This window comes from Dermochelys coriacea, chromosome 3 (genome assembly GCF_009764565.3).
Source record: "Dermochelys coriacea isolate rDerCor1 chromosome 3, rDerCor1.pri.v4, whole genome shotgun sequence".
NCBI lineage: Eukaryota > Metazoa > Chordata > Testudines > Dermochelyidae > Dermochelys > Dermochelys coriacea.
In genome coordinates this window covers 113,006,452-113,033,219 of record NC_050070.1, presented here as the reverse complement: position 1 = coordinate 113,033,219, position 26,768 = coordinate 113,006,452, and the positions used below count along the sequence as shown (strand labels likewise).

Here is a 26,768-nt window from a genome sequence, read left to right as displayed (position 1 = left end):
TTCTTTCTAACTGGTTTCAGAGTAGCAGCCGTGTTAGTCTGTATTCGCAAAAAGAAAAGGAGTACTTGTGGCACCTTAGAGACTAACAAATTTATTTGTTAGTCTCTAACGTGCCACAAGTATTCCTTTTTTTTCTAACTGTAACATTTATAACATGAAATATGTCAGAGATGTGATAAAGTACATGTATGTTAAGTTTTGAGTTTGAGGTGGCTCTGATTCTTTAGCAGTCAAATGAAAGTGAGACTTCTCAAAGCCCAATTTTAAAATTTTAAAATATGTTCTTATTTTCTACAGAAAGAGAGCTAATATTTTATCCAAAAATTGCCATTAAAAAAACAAACCAACAAAAAAACCCCTCAGTTGACCTCAGAACAGTATTGTGTTAAATGTGGAGACTATTCAGTCACTGCCATGAGAAAAAGAATTTTTAGCGAAAAGCTCAACTAAAGAGACACTACTGATGATTCAATAATAAGCAGACAGTTTGGCATTCTGACAAACCTTGGAAACCAATTTCTTTGGCAAAGATGTGGGAATTTTGTGGAGTAGAAATTAATCTATCCAGCTTTTTACTCGTGAGCCATTAAAAACTTAATCTGTTTAACATACAAGACACTTCCTGTGTGACCAGTTATTTTAATTGTTCAATCACTATTAAAGGAGGACAGGCTGGTTTATTATCCAACACCAAATCCCAATACTGCCAATATCACAAACAGTTGCGCTTTTCAACAACATTGTTTTGGTGTTGAAAGTAAAAGCCTCAGAAACACCAACATAAGTTACATATATGACCCACAATCTACACATGATGAAAAATACTGCATGAACTTTCAAAGTGTGCTGAGCAGATTTGGTGCAGTTATGTTTTTTTTTTAAAGAGACTGCTTATAAACACTGACAAGCCAATACTGTCAAATTAAAAATCGTTTCAGCCACATACATTAACATATTATTGACCTTATTAGAAACAATGCCATACTAACTAAATGCACAAACAAGAACACATTTATATGTGCTGTTACATATGGTTGGTTTGAAAAATAGTAGCAAAATGACATCGTGAGGTTCCATATTTACTCTCTCAATGACTTGCCATTTGCTTGAGTTAATATTTTCCTATTCTAGCACCTAATTTCAAAACAGAGGTTTTGAAAAAAAAATGAAAAAATAAGCATAGGCAAGAAACACTCAAATAGCTCAATAAAAATAATTCAGAAAACTGTAGATACAACACCAATATAAGTGCAATATTGAACTTACTCTGACAGTAGCAATCAAGAGAAGCTTCCTCTCCACCATTCACTTCTACATACGTTGTTCTAATTTGTTGATGCAATATGCAAAACAGAATTAATCTTTTTTGCATATTCAGGCTTCCCCAAATCTAGAACAAATCTGACTAGCAATACTGAACCCAAAGTTATAAGCTGAAGGAATCACTGTCCTGAAAACATGACATATAAGCACCTTGTCCATGGAGGAAAAGCTTTCTAACTAGTATTGCACAACAAGGAATGAGCTAACAAATTGTTACGTTATATTTTTCCTCTTCTGAGGGGAAGAAATATTTGCTGGGATGGACCCAAACCTACCCAGACAAACTACTCTCCTTATTTTAAAAACATCAGGATATAGCATACATACAATTATAGAAATATAGGGCTGGAAGGGACCTCAAGAGGTCATATAGATACCACCTCCCATGCCTCCAGCCGAGGTAGATCCAAGATCTAGAATGCTTTTGTTCAGTCATTTTAAAATATTTTCCCCAAAAAAGTCATTGCTAGACAGTCTACTCTAAAAGCCATGTTCTTCCTTTTTACTACATGGGCACTTCTATCAATGCTGTACTGAACTTCAGTATCTAATCTATTATCTAAGCTAATACTGGTTACAGTACTTCAGCTGTTACGACATTTACACTTGTCTGCATACAGTTATTGGAATGAGAGTCTGCAGAGTTAGGAAATATTTTACACTTAATTTAAACTAAAAAAAGGCTAGAGACTACAGTGATTTTCTGGTTTTTTTTATCCTGCAGATTTAGATTGCTCCCAACCCTAACTCACAAAAGGTCCTTTCCTACAAGTTCCTGATGGTAGAAGAGAAATCTTAAACACTCATTGCATCACACTTCTCTCCAAAGCAATTAATACACTGGTCCTCTCAGCCCATAAGTAACTTCATTCAGACTATTTTTAGCCTGCAGTGTTAACTAGATCAGTGGTTCTCAACCAGCGGTCCGGGGCCCCCTGGGGGGCCACGAGCAGGTTTCAGGGAGTCTGCCAAGCAGGGCCAGTGTTAGTCTTGCAGGGGCCCAGCAAAAAAAAGCTGAAGCCATGCTGTATGGGACCGAAGCCCAGTGCCACGAGCCGACACCTGGGGCTGAAGCCGAAGCCTGAGCAACTTAGCTTTGCGGGGACCCCTGAGGTGCGAGGTCTCAGGCAATTGCCCTGCTTGCTACCCCCTAACACTGGCCCTGGCTTTTTATATGCATAAAAACAGTTGTAGCAAAGGTGAACATTTTATAGCTTGTTGGGGGCACGGGGGGGGGTGAGAGAAAGGGGGCTCAGAAAGAAAAAGCTTGAGAACCCCTGAACTGAATTATGACAATAGGCAAGTTTATTAATGTTTTAGTTTACATTAACAAAAAAAATACTATTTCTATTATACCTTTTTGGTTTGAAGTACCAAGCTACAACATGTACACAGAACAAACAAACAAACAAAATCACTATTTTACAAAAAAAAAAAAAAAAAAATTAAAAAATTTCAGCATAGAAAAAAACCTAAAATATGCCAAAATCAATGAATCAAGAGAAAAATTATTACACAGCTAGGTGGGGCCCTGTAACTCCTTAAAGGCATGATTATAATACACTCAGACATGCATGTCAATCACTAATAGCTCGCCTTGAAGCTAGATTCTCAGTTGAGCTCAATTCACGTCAATCACTAAGTCACATGACCTGGAAACGGAGAACAATGCAGAAAGTTCACTAGCTGAACAAGCATAACGTGCTAAAGTGACAAATGATTTAATTTAAATAACAGAAAAATCCTTGGTGGAAAGTTTTAGAGGAAGGAATTCGTTTTCACTCTTTTTATAGTGAATATTGTGAAATGTATTGAGCTCTCTCAATACAAAGTCGTCAATTTTTTCTGTCCCTCTCTGTGTGGCATTGCACAGTACAGAAAACAGAGACAAAACAAAAGATTGTGAAAGTGTAAATTTAACTTTTAATTCTCTCTATTTCATGATTTTCTTACATGAAAAATATGAAGAGTAGAAATATATTTTATACCTACAGATTTATATACTCTGATTCTAAATGAGGAAGTAAGCTGTTAGAATGTAAACGTTAGATTCACATGTAAATTCGACTATACCTTATTATGGCTAGCACTAGGCTAAAAATACATATCTATTGCCACTTTTGTGAAAGCTGAAAGATACTAAGGTTTTTATGGTCATGACTAGGTCATGAGAAGTCTAAACTAATAGCTTAACTAGCAGCTGCAGAGGCAGTCTGTGTTCTAGGAATATGAATGCATAACTGGAAGAAAAGAACCCCTCAGTTCCCTGCTAAATGACAGCCAATTTAGGGCAAGTCATTTTTCTCCTTCTCATCTATAAAATAGGATAAATATTTCAATATCAACTACAGTCCCTCACAGGACTGATGTAGTGTTTACAATATGTGAAGCGCTGTTATATGGGAGATGGGAGCTTGGGTTGCTTGTTTATCTGCATCTGGCCAGGCCTCCTTCCCAACCTGAAAAGTATCTCAAAGGAGCCTCCCACTTTTCTACAGCCAAGTAGGACTGTGAGATAGACAAAGACAGATTTGCTTCTCCATTTGTTTCCTGACCCAACTCCATCTCCAAACCAGAAGTGCATCTTAGGGGAAGCACTACCCTAGATTCCCATGATACATCCTAGTAGGCCTGAGAGCATGTCTACACTGCAACTGGGAGGTACGAATGCAGCATGTGTAGACTTACCCAACTAGCTTTGACCTAGTTAGATCTAGCTACCTCAAATAACAATAGCAGTGAAATGTGACAGCATTGCTTGCTGCAAACCCTGGGTACATACTGTGCTGCTGTGGTTTCACTGCTATTATTACTCAAACTAGCTTTAGTTCAAAGCTAGATATAGTTAGATCAAAGCTAGCCTACATATGTCTACCTGTGCTAGCAATCACACCTCCCAGTTGCAATATAGACATAACAGGAGAGGCAGGCAGTAGCTGCACTCCACCTGCAGCCTGGCCCTTCTACTCAATCTGGGAGAAGAAAATCTGAGAACTATAAATATTTGTCCTCTGCTTTCCTCTTTTTAGTTAAACACAAGATAGATGCAAGACTGTTGCTTTACACTTACGTGGTACGGCAGGAGACATACAATGGATCAGCTTACTGCTTGCTTATATCAGTAAAAACTATGTTGGAAGGCTCTGGTGGTCAAAATTATACAACCAGGTTGTGCAAACTAGTCACAAATCCTCCTGAATGGGGGATGCATGGGTCCTGTGCAGACATGAAAATGTGAGGCACAGTCCAAAAAGTAAGCATTACCAGGATGGTGTTAAACTGCACAAAATCAGCACCTCCCTTCACAAGATTCCGTTGGTTTAATTTTTGTGAAGAAATAAAGGATATTGAAACAGTCTCCTTGATGCAAACCCAAGCAGAGAATGGAAAAAAACACACTCCTTTGTGGGCTGAGTACAATTGCCTTAGCTTTCACACCCTTGTGCCATCTTTGTTGGACTTGGTCCATTAACTATTGATTAACAGTGATTTTATTTTTAGATAAAAATAGATATTGATATCTATAATAAACTATTTGTAAATTGTTTTTATATATTTAAATTTTCACAGCTGCACAGAATTATGGGTTATAAGCATTTTTTCCTATTTTTCTCAATAAAAATCTTCTGTTGTAGGAAATTTAGAGAAACTGAAAATATATTAAGCATTTTAAACATACAAGTTGTATTTACCAAACTACAGCAAAAAAGAGTAAAAAGAAAAAGACAATTTAATAATAAATGTCTTATTTAGAAAAAATGATTTTAATATAGCAAAATGTTTAGAAGCAAATGGTATGCTTGCAACAGACAGTACAGATTCACTTACGCAGGTATTAAACAGTTATGAGGAATACAGTAGTCACTTCTAAACATCTTTCAAACCTACAAAACATTGCCAATATTTAATGACTAAATCACAATAGGAAAAAATAAACAAAAAACATTGTAACACAACTGGAAATGAGTCAACTGAAGAATAATGTCATTACCTCATCATGTGTGTATCTGTAATCTGCCTTCTTTGACTTGAGGTCCCATAATACTACTGTTCCAGACTCGTAGCCAATCAGGAGCTGCAATAATCAGAGTAAAGAACATTGAAGAAACTTACTTAAAATATCCGTAATTCTTGTTCTATGTAGTAGTTACTGCAATAACATTAGAAACACCCTCTTGTATCTTTATTCCTACACATGACAAGGAATCCTCCATGTGACGGGGCGCACTTTCCCCACACTGGGACTGCAAGGGTTAACTTCACCCTCTGGGCCGAGGACCCCATACCCCACAGGAGGATAGGTAGAAAAGGGAGCAGCTCAGCTCACTCAGCACAGATCGCCAAAGAGAGAGAACACACGCTTCAAGCTCTAGCCCAGGAACAGCAGAAGTCCCGGACAGCGGGAGCCAGGGATGCTGTGACTCCAGAGGATGCCCAAGGAGTGGCGGAGCGGTTGGGAGCTGCCCTGACCGAGAGTCCAGAGCCCACGGAGGCACTGGGACCCTAGTATCAGGAACCGGATAGGAAGTAGCTCAGGGAGACCAGTTGTGGTGCTGAGTAGAGTCAGAGTATTATGGGTGGAATCCCCGCTGACCTGGTGGCAAGCACACTTGCCACTAGGCCATGCAGCCCCACAGAAGGGGCAGCTACACGGATTCTGGCTTCTAGGCCATAAAACCCTGAGAAAGGGCAGCCCTACTGAATCCGACTGTTAGGCCATACAGCCTTTCTGAAATGGGAGGTCATAGTGACTCTGTCCGCTAGGCCTTACAGCTCTATTGACGTGGGCAGTTAGACTGAAGACTCTGGCCAATGGGCCATGCAAACTTGAGAGAGCGGGCAGCCCTACTGACTCTTGCCACTAGGCCATACTGCCAGCTGGCCACACTGACTCTGATCACTAGGCAATACACCCTGGCCGTTTTGATTTGGGCAATTGGGCCCCACAGCCCTGTGGGAAGGGGCCATCACCCTGACTATAGCTATTGGGTCACAACCTTGAGAGGAGAGGCTGACATATTGACTTTAACCATTAGTCCTCACCACCCCAAGACAAAGGGTGGTCATAAGGACGCAACTGTGGGGAAGTTATTTGCCCTAAACACTCCACAACAAAGTTCTAAAACTACTGAACTATTTCATTATTACGCAGCAGGTACATGGTCTCAATAGGTAACTTGGGGGCTATCAAAAATCTATTGCACCATCCAAATTTCTGTAATCACAAAATATTCACATTTAATAACAAACTGAGTACTATATTATCACCAAACCATGTTCAAGCCAAAGTTTCATAATTAAACATAAAAAGAAAAGGACTACTTGTAGCACCTTAGTCTCTAAGGTGCCACAAGTACTCCTTTTCTTTCTGCGAATACAGACTAACATGGCTGCTACTCTGAAACCTATAATTAAACATGTGTACATTAATAGCATGGAAGACAATATTTTTACTTATATTTTGGGGTACAATGGCCTTAGCTGATACAGGAAGGAGTACTAAACTGTCCATCGTTTTTTGATTTATTCCATTAACTAATTAACAGTGATTTTATGTAATAGAAAATAGATAATTTTAATAAAATTTGTATGGTGCTGAATGATTTTTTTTGATTCCTGCTTCTCTCTCTGGTCAGCATGCATTTTCTCAAAATTAAGTTTAAAGGACTGTTAGCCAACCACTTTGCTCACTTTTAAAGTAATGTTCCCTCCCAAACAACAAATTCTACCACAAATACATTTAAACTTTTCTTAAGCATGGTAGCATGCACTGTATAGACAGGTCCTGAATAGGTAGAAATGTAAATCTCCTCTTTATAGATATGTCTTTCAGTAATTAGTCATGTCACAGAATATATATCTGTCATTTGTGGTTTGTTCTCTCTTTCTCACCAGGAGGTATTTGTATATGCTCTCCAGCATTTTCAGAGGGTTTTTACTTTGGGGGAATGTTTTTTTAAATGTACACACTTCTACAGGTTTGATGCAGAACTAAGGCTGAAAAAAAAAAATGTGCAAGGTCAAAGTAGTGAACCTTGCCCTGGGAACAGAAGGTGGTGAGATTTGTGATGGTCTTATTTTGTAGGAGTTCACCCACACAGGTAAGTTCTTTCACTCTCTCTCTCAAGGCACTACTTGCTACTGTCCCCTCTAAACTATCAGAGCCACTTTGGAGTGAATTAATGCATTAATCTTTAACTTTAATGTTGCAAGATAGAACAAGGAATTCCAGTTAAAAAATTAGTTTAAAAACAACAACCAGTAATTTACCATTTCAGTTCTATAGAGAGTGTCAAACTTTTCCCTAAGCATGTCTTGCAAAACTATATTAGTGATTAGAAAGAAGCAGATATTGAAATATATCTTGTAAGGAATACTCTCCACTTCTATTCACTTTCAGAATAGGTTTATATCCTCCACAGATTGCTTAACTAAATTTACAGTTGCTGTAGTAACCCTTTCCCTCTTCCCTCCAGATAGATAATATTTGTTCAGAATACCAGAGCTATCTATCTATCTATATAAAAAAGGTGTGTCTTTCTCTCTTACATATTCCTCCATTCTATGTCCCTCTTACTTTTCTTTTTCTCTCTATAGGCACACAAGATGATGCAATCTTCTGTACCCTAATGGTAGCAGAATTGTCAGACTCCCTTCTGGCTGCTACCAAAAAGCATAGCACTACCTAATCCTGCAAAGGATAGAAGTCCTGCAAGGAGAAACATTGTAGAGGACAGCAGGAGGTGAGAAGCACTGATCAGTAAGGAGGAAGACAAACACAAATTACTCAATGCCTCTGTGCTGTTCCCACAGCATTGGGGGAGGAGGGGTTAACTGGATGAATGGATATTTGTTACCTGAATTATCCAAAGGCACCAGCTGCTTTTAGTGGTTCCAAATCCACTAAACATTTTATAAATCACAATAGGAAAATCACTAAATCACAATAGGAAAAAAACAAATCATGCAGTCACTGATGACAGCAGCCCTAAAAAGCACATGCTAAAGTTTATCTATCTTGCCTCTGACTGTTTTCTGCCTCTCCATTTTCCTTTCACTATATCCCTATTGCCCGTCACAGTAAGCTCCTTCCTCATTTATACCTTCTAGGATCTTCACAACTAACCTTGTCCTATCTCTGCTTTCAACCTTCAGCACACACACTCACTTCATTTAGCCCCAATAGCTTATCTGATCAAACCCTTCATGCCATTTTACTATGCCTATCTCAACTTTTGGGTTTCCCCTAGCCCTGGATATCCTTGATATATCCTTTCCATTAGGAGTTTTTCCTCATTTATTGAGTACTTCCTCAAAATCCATGGCACTTGTATCAGACTGTCTTTGGTTTATTTCTTTTTTTAAAAGATAAATAAATACACTTTCACATCACTCAATCTCGCTCTTTATTGAGATTTTTCTTAATACAATTTTCAAATTCAACATACCTTTCCTTCATCCATTGGATTGTCACTAATATGGACAACAGGTCCTGGATGAGATTTGGATGACCTGAAGGGGAAAACATTTCCATATTAAATAAAAACACATTTTTCCCCCCAGAATATATTACAACTAGTTCCTATTGAGATGAAATCCTGTTTATGCATCTCAGGTACACATTAGCTCCTTTGGCCACAACATCACACTGGGAGCTCAGGCTCAGCTGATTATCCACCAGGACTACCAAATCTTTTACAGAGTCACTGCTTTCCAAGTTAGGGTCCCCCATCCTGTAAATATGGTCCTAACATTCTTTGTTCCTATATGTATACGTTTAGTTAAACATATATTGCTTGCTTGTACCCAGTTCTCCAAATAACCCATATGATGCTAAATCAGTGACCTGTCCTCTTCATTATTTACCATTGCCTAGTTTTTGTGTCATCTACATACTCTACCAGTGATGATTTTATGTTTTCTTCCAGTCCACTGGTAAAAATGTTGTGAACAGCTACATATTGCAATTGCTGCAACTATAGTGAATCTGTTACTATGTTACATTTATTTTATTTACCTGTATTTTGATTTTTTTTAAATTGAGAAGCAGTGATACAGCAGCCTTTATTATTTTATCCCACAGTAGAAAAGTAGCCTTAATGTTGACCATTCAGTATGCGTAAAACAATGTGCAAAAGTGTACATTACCACTAACTAATTTATTAGCTGCTAAATCACAAAGTGGCGGAGAATGTAGGACTCTACAGCCTCACAAATCATTAGCTTCAGCCACATCTCATTTTTTGGGTAATAATTTGCATTTTATTATTGAAAAAAAACTTTACACGTTAACTGAAAGACCCATAGATATAGCTTCGTGTGAAACAGGGTATTGCATGCTCCGTTTATAATCCATCATCAATCAATCAATCAAATAAGAAAGCTTTGAAAATAATTTACAAATATGAATTGGTCCGCACTATACTGAAGAGCTGGCTAAACACCCATTATTTTGGATTTCTTTTCCATTTCTGTCAATACACTATCAGCTTCTGTTCCTTTCAGTTTAACCTAAATATCAGGATCATTTATTAAAGACAATTTCACCTAAGTGTTTTATCCCTAGCTATACTTAGTATGTGACAACTGTTAGTTCAGTAATGAAAGAAATATTCCAGGATCAATGAAACCAAGTTAACTTATTTTAATCAATGTTATTTAAGCCTAAAAATTTATCGTAAGCACAAAAATAATCCTGCTGAATTGTACAGTTAATGACTAATGAGTTTTATTGTCTATGAGCCCATCCTGCTGCTCATTCCATTCAAAAATGCCATTTAAACAATGGCATTTTTGACAAAGTGCATGCACGAGTCCAAAAGTTGTGTGCCTAAGTTAAAGTTACAATAAATGTTCTATAAAAGATCTGAACTAGAAAGAGCCCCAGAAACCTTTAATTAAATTACCATTATGATGATGCCATCTGACATGGATGAGATAAATTAACACTTTTTGAATATTACATTCCTGAGGTCAAATATCTGAATACCAAAAAACTGGTTGGGAATCAGGCCGACTCAGGCTTCAGTCACCCCCTCCAGGGGTCGTGTAGTAATTTTTGTTGTCAGAAGGGGGTCGCGGTGCAATGAAGTTTGAGAATCCCTGTTCTAGAAACATGCAGATGCGGATATATATAGAGAACTGTACATTATGTAGAAAATTCAGGGAGATTTACACACAAAGGGAATTGTACTGTACTTTAAGACTACTTTTCTATTACGAAAGTCTGGCAGCTACAGTTTCACTTAAGAACTATAAAATAAAATTACATATTCCAAATTTCAGACATCAGATAAATTAAATCAATACTGTACTTCAAAATTATCTACATACCCATCCTGGCAATGCTCATCACATCACATAAAAGATGTAAGGTTTTTTTGTTTATTCCCAACATTCACATAGAAAAGAATTTTAGACGAGAACATATGTATACGTTTCAGATTTCTGGGAGATAAAATGTTTATATTATTTCTATTTAAATTTGTTATTTAACACAAATGACATTTCTATAATTAACAATGGTATCCGGGACAAATATTTTTGTTTTCAGCTAGGTAATACTTAACCAAACTCACAGTTCAATGGCTTTATTCCACATGATGACATAGCCTGAGAGTGTAAAGGATTCCACATTGACAATGTGAATGTTTCCTCTTTCGGTACCCACATATAGCCATTTACTTTGGAAAGGCAGATGGCAAAATGTTATCCTGCAAGATACAATGCATTCAAAAAAAGTAATTAGGAAAATTGTTTATAAATCCTACAAATACTTTGTTAAAGCCCAATATCAGAAAACCAAATCCAGAAAAAGGGAACTATTTTATCTTTATCATATTTTATTTGTATATAGAGATCACTCAGTCATATGAAATTTTAAACTTCAGAGACCTGGTGTAATTGCTACATAAAAGAGCATGGTTCAGAAATTATGATGTAATTAAACCTGTCCATAACAAACAAAAATTGCAAGTGTGATGGTTACCCTTGGAACAAATGATAAATCTTCATTTAAAATTTGAATACCTTATTTGGAGTTTATTTTAAAGATATTCTAATTGTACACTGGGTTTCCAACTGCTTTTTAAAATTAATCTCACCATATTACTACTTTTTTTCCAGTTTCAAGGGCACAATGCATTTTAGATGTTGCCTTCTGTTTTATATATTGGTTTCAAGAGACACCAGGTTAATAAATCAAATCAAATAAATCAGATGCAATAAATATAAATTGTGACAAGTAATTTTAATTTTATACCAAAAGTTTTTCTTCCAAAAAATATTTAAATAATGCAATATTGAATTATAACCAGTTTCAAGAAAAGTTATTTAAAACTAGTTTTAGGCAGTGAAGTTGCTCCAGTACTTCCCTGCTAAACATTAGAGTTTTACAACCATATTTTTTTCCTCTGGCTCCTATATTTCTGTCTCGAAGATGTACATAAACATGGGAAAAAGCTAATGGTCACTTTTGCCTGCAAAAAGCTGCTTCATAAGACACCACAAGTATGTAGAAAACAGAGTTTTTAGCTAGAACGTGCTTTGGGCAGGGAGACTGGGATGAGAAACATGAGGAGTGAAGACAGACTGGACAGGCATAGAGAATGGGATTAGGGCAAGGGAAGTTGAATAGGAAGGCAGATAGGGACAGATGGGATAGGGACAGATTGGAGAGGACAAGGCAAAAAGTGTCAGCTTCTAAGAAGAATAGATTAAAGAATCTGTGTTCATTTGAGTGCACATTCCTTCAGAGTCTGGAATGGAATCCAAGATTTCCTAGAATTACCCTTCCTTTGTAGTCAATAAATCTCTCTGAAACCCTGTGGGCAAAATATCCAGCCCTTCCCATTCCCCTCTAATGCTTGTCTAAAAACATAACTGTCAGCAGAGTCTTGCACTTTAGGTTCTTTGGACTCAAAGATAGATCTCATCCAGCCATGTGAATTTACCGTCCTGTAAGTTAATAGAAGCCTTAATAACTGTTAATTCTAAACTATGACACCCTAATAAACAAATGCTCTTGTGAGAGAAATTTCCCAATCATCTTCTATAGTAAAGTAAAATCGAGCCTCATTGCAACCTTGTCCATCCTTTAATGACACTATTCATTTTGGTGGGTTTGAGAACGGGTTATAATGCAATATACACTCTAAAACACTTACAAGACTTGCACTCTGTCTGCTTTTATTTGAGCTGTTAAGCTAATAGAATGATAACCACCACAAGATGCAGGGAGTATAATAAGTGTAGGGATTATGTGGTTACTTCACCTAGAAGTAAGATTACGTTTTAGTCACAGGTATTTTTAGTAAAAGTCACGGCAACAAACAAAATTGATGACCGTGACCTGTCCATGACATATTAAAAATACCCGTGACTAAATATCTTGTGGAGGGAGGTTGGGGACTGGTGCTGGGGTACCAGCGGCTGGGTACCAGCTGCCTGGGGCCGTGGACTGCAGCTGCTCTGGCTGGCTGGCAAAGGGCTGCTGCCCGCCTGGGGATGGCTGCTGGGGGCTGTGGCTGCTCTGGCCACCCGAACAGCTGCCAGTGCAGCTGGCTGCACGGCTGCTCCAGCAGTCTGGTGTGGCTGTGCCAGAGCCAGTTGCTTGGGCAGTCCTAGGATGAGCCAGGCTGGCCTCTGCAGAAGCCACAGAGGTTGTAAAAAGTCACGGAATCCGTGACTTTGGTGACCTCCATGACAGACATGGAGCCCTAGCTATAAGATTTGAAATTTCTATGTTCCAGAGTTTAAAAAAAAAAAAAAGGTGGCAAGAGCTCAAATCTAAAATATTTCAGTTATCCGAGCATCACACAGGAAAAGTAATGTATTAAACCTATGTACATTTTTTCCCCTTTAAGCAATAAAATCCTTAAGGGTCGATATCAAAAAGCAACAATTCTATGCTAGTTGTAAACCCTAATCTTATTAAATGCAAAAACTTGTGTGAAATTAACATTAAGGCTGTACAGTTAATATTGAAGTAGGAAAAGCAGAAATTAAAATTCTAACAGCAGCGTTAACTTGGCTATTGCAGATCCTGTATATTTTACAACATAGGTACTATAATAAGCATTCAGTTCCCAAACCTGAGTGTATTTAACTGTTTGAATTACTTATTATGATGACTTCAGTATTTTTCATTGAAAAAAATCTCACAGATGTGCTGCAGCTCCACCAAAAATAAGTTTGAAAATTCGGCATGCAAGCATTTATAATAAACATCTGATCTTCCAGATAATTATACATATTTAGGTGCCAGCAATGTGATGCTGTTCCAGTCTACTTGAACATACAGATAAGTGCAATGTAAAAAATGTGCAAGGTTAGATTGTAATTAAGACTTATAAATTTGAGACACTGAAATTGCCAATTTAACTATATGACAAACACCAGGTGGTATATCACAGCATGGATACCACATACTATTTTCTACAGGGTCTTGTTTTCATGGAAGGTGTGCACAAATGTGTAAAAAGCTTAATTTACATGTGATAATACCATATCTGCATGTGCAAATTTCTTATTTGTATATAGCCAAATATACACATATTTTGCATATGCAGATAAGTATCTATGCCCACTTAAAAAGTCAAGGCATCATCAGTAAAAGCTGGAACAATTAAATTGTTCCTTTAAAAAAAAATCATAAAGTCTTGAAGAGGTGGTGGTGGTGTGGAGGGAAGGGGGAAGAGCATTCTTCTCTTATCAAGAAGTTTGGCCTGCATTATGATTTAACACAAGGGTCAGGTATAAAGTTATGCAAATAAAGCACAACAATTTCATTATATTTGCACCCCTTGAGAATGTTTTGACATATTGTGTCACAAGTAATAAAAAAATCCTAAGTGAACAAGAGCATTGCAAGATTGGAGTTTTTCCGACAGAGCAGCCCGACACAGGTTCCAAACAACCTGAAATAAGCAGAAACTGCTATCAAGGAAAGCTATTGCAGGATCCATGGTAAGCTGATTTGGAATATATCCAATACATGAAAGAAGGCCATGACAGACATTTATTAAGTGCAAACTGACATTTTCACAGAAGAGCAAACAAACTGACTAGCAGATGCACTGTCAGAAGGATGCAAAGGAGCATACTAGATTGAGCAGGTATTTACGGGTGCACAGGAAATCTTGTTCCCTTTGAGCACTACAGGAAAGTCCATAGTACACATGAGATAGAGCTGGTACATGTTGAAAGATGGAGAAATGAGATATCATGGAAGTGTAACTAGTAGGAAGACCAAGCAGGAAACCAATACAAAGCAATGCTGCATTGATGCAAAATTAATAAGGTGCCTTCAAGAACTGGAGAAAGAACAGGACTCAAGAGAGGTCAGCAGTCTAACTATTAATCACAATCCAAGCACTAAAGAAAACGGGAGCCATCACAGGAAGCAACAGGTAACTAACTGATCAGTGCCACCATAGTGAAAAGTCTGGAAAAAGACATCTGTGGCTCACAAGAGAGTAAGATGGCATGCTACCTCCCAAGTGCAGGATAAATGATGTCTATAACACTGATGGGAAATTCACAATATTCTAGTCCACATTAGAAAACCACTGATTCACTTTTCTCCTGGGGCATAATATTGGTACTTTCGTTAGGAGTATAGTTAACAGGACTCTTCAGGTGCACAATTCAAGAACTGATCCCCCTAATCCTAGTACATTCATCATTCAGGTTTATTCTCCACTCATTAGTTCAACCTGTTTGTGATGGTGTTTTCTTTTCCTGCAGATAGGTGAGCACTATAAATGATGCTAGAGAACTAAAGCTCGGTGCCACAGCTAAGTCATGTGTTTATAACAAGTGCGCACAGCCAGAAGAACTCTGTGTAGAGAAATATTTAGTGTTACAGAGATGGTTGGTGCTTTCAAATCCAAAATTTAGCACCGAGAATTGCTCTGGTGACACTAAGAGTAGACAGTAGAGGCTCAATAGCACACTGTTTTTCATATTCACCTTCATGCAATGGATTCTTCAAAGGGAATAGGACGAGAGCACCCAAGGAAGTGTGTGTCATGCATTTGTGAGAGAAATCTTCGGTTCAGAGGAAAAAACTATACAGTTTTGGAGGGAGGACAGGGGAAGAGGGGAGAAGGATACAATGCAATTGGAGTACCTCTAGCTACTTGGAAGGAGTGGGAAAAGGGCATGTGAAGACTACAATTGTAGATAAAAGCAGCCATTCTACTAGAAGTCTGTCTCTCAATATGAATAACATTTGTTTTTTAATTATTTAAAAGTTTTTACAAAAGACTACTTTTGCTGGAAACAGTTGTAACAATATAGTGGAGTGGGAGCAAAAGGATGTTGTATTGCACTGCATGGAACTTGGAGAAGTATTGCTAGTTAGAATGGCACAGCCCCAGAGGAACTCAATTAAACTGAACTGGACTGATGCAGCATGAGGCTTTCCCGATAGAGCCAATGACTTAAAACTTGGAGCAGTAGGAGTGGGAATCCTTAATATATACATCTTTAGTGACAGAAAGACTTGTATCATGTCCTGCCTCATAACTTTTAATCCTGTTTTGTACACTTAACACAGGATGAGCAGACAGAGTGGGGCAACAGAAGCAAAAAAACAGAAGCTAGTTATGAAACGGAAAGAATAGGATTCCAAGACCCTATCTTCTATTTAACATTTGCAATCATTAAGATCCCAATTCCATCCACCCCCATAAGAGTGGGCACGTTATTTCTAGTTTTGAAGCTGCACTGGGACTCTGGAAGTACTTCCTCTGCAAGAGGAAGTTGGCAATTCAGTAAGATTCTAGCAAGAATCTTTCCAGCGATGGAGAGAGGCAATGCCTTGATAGGTTGCTACAGTCGGCCATTTCCTTTTTGAAAATGGTGATGATGTTAGCATTATGTAAGTTGGCAGGGATTTCTTCAGTGTGCCAGATTTTGAGGAGCTTGTCAGTCAGTTTCTCTCCCCCCCACACCCCCCCACTTTCAGTACTTCAGCTGGTATGCCATCAGGACCTAGAGCTTTATTGTTCTTCATTTGTTTAATTGCTTTGCAAATCTCCTCAGTGTTGGTGGATTGGCAAGCGTTCCCAGATTGGGTGCTGAGAGATTGAGTCGATGGGTCGTCAGTCTCAGTCGATTCTCAATTTAGAAGCCTTTGTAGCGTTCCTTCCAGCGCTCTTTGTATGGATTCATTATCTCTAGGAAGGGTATTAGATCTTTGGATCTCAGAGGTGTGAGGCCACATGACCTTGGTCCGTACAGGGTCTTCATCTCCCCAAAAAAGCTCCACATTTATCATGTCTGTCAGTGATGTTTGATTTCTTTTGCTTGTCCTCCCATTTGTTTTTGATTTCTTGGATCCTCCTTTGAATTTCTGCTTTGAGCTGATGGAAATAGCTCTGCTTCTGACTGGATAGTGGTTGGTTTTGCCAGTCACAGAAAGCTTTTCTCTTCTGGTCCAAAAGGGCTGTAATCTCAGTGTTGTTGTCAAACCAGTCCTGATGGCAATGGGTAGCAAGGCCAACGGATTCCTCACAAACCTCATGGATGGTCAGTTTTAGTGCTTCCCAGTGTACTTCAACACTTGTGTTGTCATTTCCAGGTGTGCATATGACCAGTTTTTCCACTGAGGAGTGTTTAGAAGTTCTCTTGGTACACTGAGGATTCAAGTCTTTGGGTGTTTTATTGCCGTCTGTGGGATCTGGATTGTTTTCTACGGTTTCAGTGCAATCCTGATGGACATGACTGACCTCAGCAGGCGGTGGTCAGTCCAACAGTCGTCAGTTCCTCATGACATGGATGATTTGGACATCTCTTAGATCCTGCCACTGTTTTGAGCGGGGGTGTAGCCAAGTTGTTTTGTACTTGTTACTCTGTCTGAAGTGTGTGTGTTTGTGATCACAAGATTGTGCTCTGCACGTTGCAGAGTAAAAGGATGCCATTGGAATTGGTCTTGCCCACTCCTTCCCTCCCAATGGTGCTACTCCATATTTTAGAATCTGGTCAACTCTTGCGTTAAAGTCCCCTAAGAGGATTATCTTATCTGTTTTTGGAATGGATGACAATTTTATCAAGGTCAGTGTAGGATTTTCTCTGTTCTACAGCATAAAGAGTTGGTGCATATGCACTGATGATAGTGGCAAATGACTTATTGACCAATTGGATGCAGAGGGTCATAAGGCGCTCATTGATGCTGATGGGGAGCTCAGTCAGGAGGCTGACTAGCAGGTTTTTGATAGCAAAGCCAACACCGTGTACACATTTGCCTCTCACTTGCTGGTTTTCCCTTCCAGAAAAAAAGTGCAACCATTGCCCTCTTCCCTCAAGTGGCCTTCTTCTGCACATCTTGCACATCTGAGAGCCGTGATGTCAATGTTGTACCTCGAGAGTTCTCAGGCAACAATTGCCATTCTGTGTTTGAGTCTCACTTTTGATTCATCCAGTAGAGTACGGACATTCCAAGTTACAAGAAACATTTTTGTTTTTCAACCGCATTGGGAGCGATCTCTCTGGACATGGTTATCCAGTCAGGTATGTGGGATAGCCTATGTTTGGGGCACCTTTTTAGTCCCTTCCCCGTATGGGGTGAGCAGAGGGGTTCCTAAAAAGGCCTGTTCAGTCATGACCGCTGCTGCCGAAAATGGCCCCCAGCCCAGTCCAAGGGCACATGACGACCATCTTGCAGTCATCACCTGCATGTTGGTCTGTGACTAGGGACTCCTGATGATTACTTCACCTATCTGTTGCCACTTGCCCATTGCCACAAGACTTATGGGTAGGGGTGAGGACAAAGTTCTTCCTGTGAAAGAAGCCTGTGCATGAGTAGTTTAATGTGCGAGAGCTGATGCGCACCAGCAGCCACACAAATCTTGGCAGAAGAGGCACCTGTGTCTGGTGGCAAGGAGGTCCAAGATGACCAGGGTTTCTCCTCTGTTGCAGACTTCATCCGCCTTCGCAGCCATTGAAAGGTGATCCTGCTTCATCCACCTGTTCTGTCGTTCAGGTCTTATAATGGGTTGTGTTGTGCTGGCACAATCAACATGATTTTCACAGCCGGGCAGATCCAGGAAAAAGGTCAAGACCACCATCAAGAGCTGTATATTGCCTTTATCGATCTGACCAAAGCCTTTGACTGTCAACCGGGAGGCTCTGTGGAAAGTCATGTCAAAGTTTGGCTGCCAAGTAAATTTATCACCATTATAAGACTCCTCCCTAACCAGATGACTGCCTCCATCCTGTGCAGTGGCTCTACCTCTGAGCCCAATGTCTTCCAAACTGGCATAAAACGAAGTTTTGTAATGGCACCCACCCTTTGCTCCATTATCTTAGCAGCTATGAAAACACTAACCCAAGACCATCTACCACAAGGGATTGGTATCCAATAATCAGATGATGGTGACATCTTCAACTTTTGTTGTCTCCGTGCCAGGATTAAAGTAATATTGGCAACAATAACTGAACTCCAGTATGCAAATGATTGTGCTGTAGCTGCACACTTTAAGGAGGATCTCCAAAAGTCCTTAATTGCTTCTTGAAGCTTACAACAGCCTAGAGCTAACTCTGAACATAGGCAAAACAAAAGTTCTCAATCAGCAAGTTCCCAGACAATCACCAGACCCAGCAAGGAAGATCTATATCAACAAAGAAGAACTGGAAAATGTAGAATCTTTGCCTATCTTGGCAGCCATCTCTCACAGAGGGCAGATATAGACATTGAAATTCAGCACAGAATTTGCTGTGCCAGCCTTGCCTTTGGCAAACTGTCTTGCCAGGTGTTCAACAACAACAACAACAACATCAAAAAACATACTAAACTTTTAGTTTACAAAGAGGTGGTAATCCCAAGCCTTCTCTACGGCTGTGAGACTTGGGTGACCTACAGAAAACACCTGAAAAACCTGGAACGCCCAGCACCAGCACTTTCTTCGGAAGATCCTCAAAAAAGAGTGGGAGGATCATCACACTAATGTCAGTGTCCTCACAGAGGCCATCATCTTCAATGTTGAGGCCCTGATTATCCAGCACCAGCTGAGGTGCAGTGGGCACTGTGTGCGCATGCCTGATGTACGGTTACCGAAACAACTGCTGTATGCACAATTCACTGAAAGAGAAAGGAAACAAAGAGGTCAAGAGAAATGCTTTAAAGACATCCTCAAGATAACATCAAGAGATGTGGCATCAACACACACACTGGGAGACAGCAGCCCAGGATAGGGATAACTGGTGAAGACTTGTCAGAGAAGTGTACTCTTGAGGAAAATTGCCTTGCCTTGGTCATAGAAAAATGCCAGAAAGAAAGGAAGACAATGGTCATGCAGCAATCAGCAGCCCAAACCTGTCTTCCAACACCTCCTGCAATGTCTGCCAGGAGCCTATGGCTCAAGAATCAGACTCTTCAGTCACCAAAGAAACCGATGAAAAATAAAACCTGTGAAAGAGATTGTACTCGACCTTGAGGGATCACCGACAATGACTATTTCTGTCACCTGTGCAAACTGTATAATGAGCAATTTGTCATAAATTGCTGTCACTGCTGTGTAGGATTATTGTTCACTTATAGCTATCATGTTTTTTAATTCAGGAGTAGGCTACTCCTGTCGTGGAATTTATGGATCACTGTATAGCATGTAATGTAGTTAGGATTCCACAGAATAAAAGGATACAAGTGAAAGGCCATCATCATATACACCTCTGTGCACAAAGAATATATTAAATTAAAATCTACACAAAAAATAAAGGTAGCTTGCTTCCGTTTTCTCCTTTATGTTATTAGAAAGTTCACTTTCCACTTTTAAGGAATCTCAAAAAAACTTCAAACCTTTTAACTTTATTGAAAGGGAGATTTTTTTGTCAACTCTAGGATAAGTATATTTGTTTCCTGTACTATTTCTGGGGAGTAGTTTAATATAATAAACTTTTAATAGAGTAATATATAGAATCATCTAACATTTGCTGGAGAATTATTTTTTTCTAGTGATTTCCACAGGAAGCCTTTAACTTTTGTTTAAAAAACTTAATGCTGCAGATCCTAAACAACTTGGCCTGAAATCTGAATCTTGTGCTTTATAAGAAACACTTATAAGGTAACATATCAGAGTGGAAAATGTCACAATGTATCAGAATGAACAGGAACAAGCAGGTAGTCTGGTAATAATACATTGTTATAACCTAGCACCTCATAAAATACACATGCTGGTAGAAGCATGTTTTATACCCCCATGGATAAGCTCCACTGAATTTCAGCAGTTGTAGCATCACAACATGCTGGGACATCACAGCTGCATGTTAGTTGGTGAACCAAATTTTCTAAAGACCTAAAATTCATTTCAAACAGCATAATGGAAAGGCTTGCTCCATTTCAGAATGAGCTTTGGGCTTGGATATGGGCTAGTTAAATGAAATACAATCTAGATTGGGAAAAACAAGCAAAACAATGGTGTAGACTGTATCATACCAGTGACTACAGGAGAGCACCCCACATTCTTTCTTATATGTAATTTGGCGGGGGGTGGTGATGATCTTGTTAGATCCTTGAGTAATACTGCTTTTACAAATTTAGCACTTGGTAAAAAACATCACAAACCTTTTATATAGATGTAGATTGTGCTCTAGTTATCCATGCCTTTGTCATCACAGCATGTCTACATCAGTGGCTCTCAACCTTTTAGACTACTGAGTTGTCTTGCGTACCACTAAGTTTTCAACTCACTTAAGCTGGATTTTGGGAAAGGGAGATGAAGATATTAGCCTCAAAGAAGAGCTGAAAGAATTCTAGCTAAACACGAAGACTGCACACTTTCAATGGACAACCATTTTCTTTGATGTTTAGCTCTCACTACTGACATATATCAACTAAATAAAACAAAACAGTTTCTTTGTTAAAACTGTTTCTCTGTTCATCTGAAAAACTCTCTTCCTGAGAATGCGCCTTTCAGCAAATCAATAGAGTACAATTTATTATTTTTTCCTTCTGTTTTTTTGATTTCTGACCACAAAATTCTTCCAAACACAGAGGTATTATAAGGTATGTAGGATGTGAGATGTTTCAATTTTGTATATTAATGTTAACACTACTAAAAATGTAAGATTTTTAGATTGGATAAATCAAGATAGTTGAAATATGTTAGTGCTTAACACCCTTAAGAACATCCTAGCCTTTTACTTCTCAGAAAACACAGCTAAAAAGTTACCCTACATATTTGGTTTAGGGTCAAGACCAAGCATACTTGTCAAGTCCATCTTTATGGATGGACTTCTGACCATTTAAAAACATAGCAGCCAGGAAACAAAACTAATGCACCACTGACACAGAGCACTGATCCAAATAACTTACTATATTAATTTTTCCTTATTTACATAATGAATTTTAAAAGCTAATTTGCATGATTGTGTATGGGACTATATTAACGGTGACAGGCAGATCATTTGAGAAGAAATTTACAGACATGCTCCAAGGATTTCCTTTGCTAGTTGCATACCATATGCCTCTGATAAACTGTCAAAGTTATTTAAGAAAAATGTTTATCATGATCCCACCACAAGACATATCAAAACACTAATTACAACAAGAGACAGTTACTGAAAAGAACAACTTCATTATGGAAGTTTCAAAGAAGGATTACTGATATTTGTACTAGCTTTTTTAAAAATTGTATTATATGCATATTATGGAAATCGTATGTCAAATACCAAATAGAGAAGACTGTTATTCTTTAACAGTGTTTCTATTAAAAAAAACAGAACAAAATCCTTATAAACTAACCTTTAATTTCCCTACAGTACATCTCAATTTATTGCTTGTCAAACCAATCAAAACTTCTATTCATCAGGTTACTCCCTTGCTTTGTTGAAGGACAAAGTGACAATATTTTAATCAATGGAGAACACTGATCTATTGGACTGTTTTTCATTCAGAGTAACTAGATGCATTTCTAAATACAAACTGCAGAGAGTCATTAAACTCATGCAATTACTTGTTACATCATACATTTAGGTCATTGTCAATTTACATGTAAAAGGCCTTTGATCTTTAAAAACAAACAATAATTAATAAATAAAGTTGCCTTTTAGATATTCACAAGTGTACTGTAATCTGAATGATGTCAACAAAATACTGGCTCAAGTTTACGGTTTGAAAATATACTAATGTAAATTATTTTGTATTGGTTAAATTTTTTAATTCTAAAAATTGCCAAGCTAACCAAGCAACATTTTTCATTTACCATAATTTCTGTTCATTTTCAGCATAGCATTTGCATATGTAAAATGAAAAAGGGACTAAGTACATTAAAGTTAAGGAACTAAGCAGTAATTACTGGATAGGAGTAATGGGATTATTACCAAATTTATTGCAATATAAAAACTTTACACCCCACGTGACATAGTAAAAAGGTTTTGAGTAGCAGCCGTGTTAGTCTGTATTTGCAAAAAGAAAAGGAGTACTTGTGGCACCTTAGAGACTAACAAATTTATTTGAGCATAAGCTTTCGTGAGCTACAGCTCACTTCATCCAATGAAGTGAGCTGTAGTTCATGAATGCATCTGATGAAGTGAGCTGTAGCTCAAGAAAGCTTATGCTCAAATCAATTTGTTAGTCTCTAAGGTGCCACAAGTACTCCTGTTCTTTTTTAAAAAGGTTTTTATGTACTGAAACAGCAAAAACATGATTTAACACGCAAATTAACCTTCATTACCGTTAGTCTAAGCAGCTGCTTTTAATATAGAAGTCTGACTTCCACCAACACTAACTAGTAAAACTGTGCTTAACATCTTTGTGCATAATGTACAAATATTTTAAACACTTTTATGCTTACATATAGATTTTAAAATGCATGTGCATACATGCGCATATTATATGCATATACACCTGTACATATACATATGTAGAAAGAAAGTATGGTATACTTAAATTTCAATGATCATCATTTGGGATACGTGTATTACTCATAAATGGTACAGAATCATGCAGGAATCCTTTGCTGCAATAAGAAAGAGACTGAGTCTCCATCAGGCTTTTATTTAGAATATGAGGCAGCTATAGTCTTCATAAAGGGTAAATGCATTTCAATGAAAACCAATTCATTTGATAGTCAGGACAAAATTTGGAATCTAAACTTAAGTATAACAAGGGTTCTCCAGATTAACTAGAGGGCAGAGATTGACAGGTTTTTTTTTTTTTTTTTAAAGACAATGGTTGAAGATATTGGCTCTGTTTAACCTAGAGTTACGTTAGTTCATTTCTAAGCCTTCTTGCCAGTTATCGTGTTGCTATTTCACAAAGTTCTATCAAATAATCCAACTAACAATCCTATTCTTGAGACATCAAGAATCCTGCATGGTCTGAAATACCATGTTGCAGCAGAAGAATTTTTACAAAATAAATGGGTAAGTTTTCCTTTTATGGAGTAGAAGGGAATATCTGCCTTAGAAACAGAATTTTTGAGAATTGGGATATGTGTGCACAATCTCTAGGCTAGGTTTTGGAATCAGTGTAATAGACAACTATATTGATTGACATCCTGATGAAGCAGCTGTGTATGATCAGCGTTACGAGAGAAAACTGATAAACTGGAGATTGGACACAAAAGGGACTATGAAGGTGACTTATTGTTTTCTACACTTTGCCTAAAAAGGAAACTAAGATGGGAATATTCACCAGATTCAATTTGACTCAGCTTAAACTTCAGAAAGTTGAACTATATTTGGAAATTGTAGATTCATGCTTATACACAGACTTATTATGCTTCAGTGAATTTACTGTGGACTCTATTTTATAGGAAACCTGATTCAAAAGCATTAAGGGAATTTTTATTTCTTGGCACTAGTGGAGGTCCTTGAGATATCTACTTTAAACGATAGAAATGTAATATGTTAAGAAAACTAAATGCCAACAAATAGACTTCCTATATTCTCAGATTTGCTACGAAAGATATTAATCTACAGACCCTTCAATGAGAAGCTCAGAATCTTTGACAATCTGGTCATTTGATTAAAGTATCTGAATATGAATTTAGGTGATTAACTTTAGGCATCCAAGTTTGACAATTCTGGCCATAGTCTCTTATTTTCTTTCAAGACCCTCACAATCTTAGCAGGAGATAAAAAATACCGGGGGGGGGGGGGGGTGAAAAACACCACCACCACAAAAACCTTCCTTACCTAAAAAAGCAAGACTTCAGTATGACTGAGGTTTTACTTGCATATAAGTCACTACATTAAATCTGTGGTGATGTTAAATCTACAATTGCAGAACTGAACTCAGTAACAAAAAAATAAAGTATATTAAAAAAAAAAAAAGAGGGTAGCAATTCAAACACCAGAAACTGTAAAATTCCGTCGTCCAAGCAGGAAAGAACTTCAAAATAGTATTTAGTAAGCAGGTATTTAGTAAGCTAGTATTTAATAAGCAAGAGACTCAAATTGTCTCATCTTCTGCCAATATAGCATGGGTGTGGACAGCATGAAACTTGCACCGTTTGGGGCAAGGGGCGTGAAGTGGGCAACATAAGTTAGATCAACTTAAGCGGTAGTTTAGACCTGCCCATGACCATTAAGTTTTCCATCTTTCTTCTAACACCAGTACTAGCATACTCATCTGACAAATGGATAAACTACTACTGAGGATGAATAAATTGCTCAAGACTGCAGAGTCAATCAGGGGAAGAGACAGGATTCATACTCAGGAGTCCTGATTTTTAGTTTTCTAGCAACACTGCCTTCTCTCAAATATAGGAAGGGGGCAGGAAGGAAAGAACAGATTAAGCCCTTTGCCCTTGCAGGCTAGACTGCCATTCACAATGCACACTACTAGAAATGGCTGTAACAGTTCCAATGCCAAGTTAATGTCCATTTTCTTTGAGTTTCTCCTGTATTTTGATCCAAGAGGCCAGCCAAAAATTCAGGGCCTTACTGTTTGCTCCAGTTAAGAGGAGAAAGTAACGATGAAATAGGTACCTTTAATGCAATCTTATGTACAAATAATGTACAAAGTCCTGCTTCCCCTAAACTCAGAAGGAATCAAACAATAGGATATAATTTCTTTGCTTACAACCCCAAACATTTTTTAGCTAGCACCAGACCCAGAAGTCCTCTCTATGCTTCTCACATACCGCTTGTCCAGCCTGATTCCAACTTCCTTCTCTGTCTGTTTCTGTGTACTTCTCTGTCTGAAAGAAAATTAACAACAGGGTGGATGGCAGTGGTCTCTTGAGCCCTTGAAGCATGTCTGTTATTTCGGTGGAATTTACTGGCTGACACAGAACATGCCCATTTTGTTCTAATGGGGAATTCACCACTCTGAATTTTCCACCCTCAACTTCCACAGGAACAGTCTCAGTTGCAGGGGTCCTGCTGTGAAAGTAGTTTTTCCTCTGTATTTTGGATCCACTTCCATTTTCTATTGTCTCATCCAGAACTATGGTTGAGGCCTACAGACTGGTAAAGCCTTTTCCCTGTTGGAAGGGCATTCCCCTCCTCCCCCCCAATATAAAGCACAGATGATTAAAAAAATATGCATCACTACACACTTTAGGGTATCATTTGCTTCCAATATACAACATCCTCTTGAACAAACAAAGTAGCAGTGCACCCCAAGATGTCCTACATATTTCATTATTGATATGACAAAGGAGCTCTAGGCTATACTTCAGGTTGCACTGAGCTAAAGCAGAGAGAGTAAACCTTGGTTACACATGAAAAATAGTGTATCATTTACAAATTTACAGCACTTGAAGTGCGGAATAAGTTTTGAATGTTTTTGATTAACTTTTTAATTTTTAAAATTGGCCATTTAAGAATGCTCTTGCTGATTTTCAGGAAGCACAACCTTCACTTTAAACTGCCAGTCAATTTCCCGGCTTCTCCTAATGTCTCTGTTTGTGTGTGGTTGAGTACTCTTACTGGTTCTGAGAACTTTCCGTTTTTAGCTTCTGGCTTCCATGCTCTGGCAGGGTACAAAGCACTGATAAACTTAACTCTCCTTTAACAACTTTTTTTGTTGGTGAATATACAGTCCATAAAGAACAGAATTCATCATAGGTTGTGTTATTTCATTTTCACCCCCCATCATATCTCCCTTCCTTATTTTTCAATTTCTACCTATGATAGTTCCAGAATACAGGGTTGGGGTGTGGAAAGGCAAGAACAATTTCCTTAGAAAATGTCTAGAGAAAGATTAAGTAGCACCAATGCTATCAACCAGTTTAACCTAAGGGCGCTTTTCAATTTCCAGCTGATGACTAATTAAATTCTAATTGTATATGCTTTTGGGGGGTATTTGTCTCTTTCAGAATCTGACCCATCTGTCATCGTCCGCTGTGCATCACATTAGCTCTGAGCATACACAGGAAGTTCTTCCTGAGCATACACAGGAAGTTCTTCCTGAGCCACCATGACCCCAGGAGTTGTCCCTGGGAGAGTTTTATGATTGAATCCATTAGACAAGCTTGGATCTGCAGTGTATA

The 26,768-nt window shown here is 38.2% G+C and overlaps 1 protein-coding gene across 13 annotated transcripts in view; it reads right to left on the bottom strand.

Annotated features, from left to right (window-relative positions):
* Positions 1-26,768, bottom strand: part of STXBP5 (syntaxin binding protein 5) — a 180,108-nt gene that overhangs the window by 112,458 nt on the left and 40,882 nt on the right. For 9 of the 13 annotated variants that reach the window (XR_006280024.1, XM_043511155.1, XM_043511154.1 and 6 more), the window contains exons 5-8: positions 25,416-25,472; positions 10,902-11,036; positions 8,772-8,835; positions 5,315-5,398 (exon numbers count right to left, since the gene is read on the bottom strand). Coding sequence is in view for 12 of the 13 variants with exons in the window: in XM_043511155.1 (XP_043367090.1) it covers positions 5,315-5,398; positions 8,772-8,835; positions 10,902-11,036; positions 25,416-25,472 (340 nt within the window). In the remaining variant the exon portion in view is untranslated. The remainder of the gene's footprint in view (positions 1-5,314; positions 5,399-8,771; positions 8,836-10,901; positions 11,037-25,415; positions 25,473-26,768) is intronic. The other 4 variants (XM_043511156.1, XM_038393753.2, XM_043511159.1 and 1 more) reach the window with 1 other exon arrangement.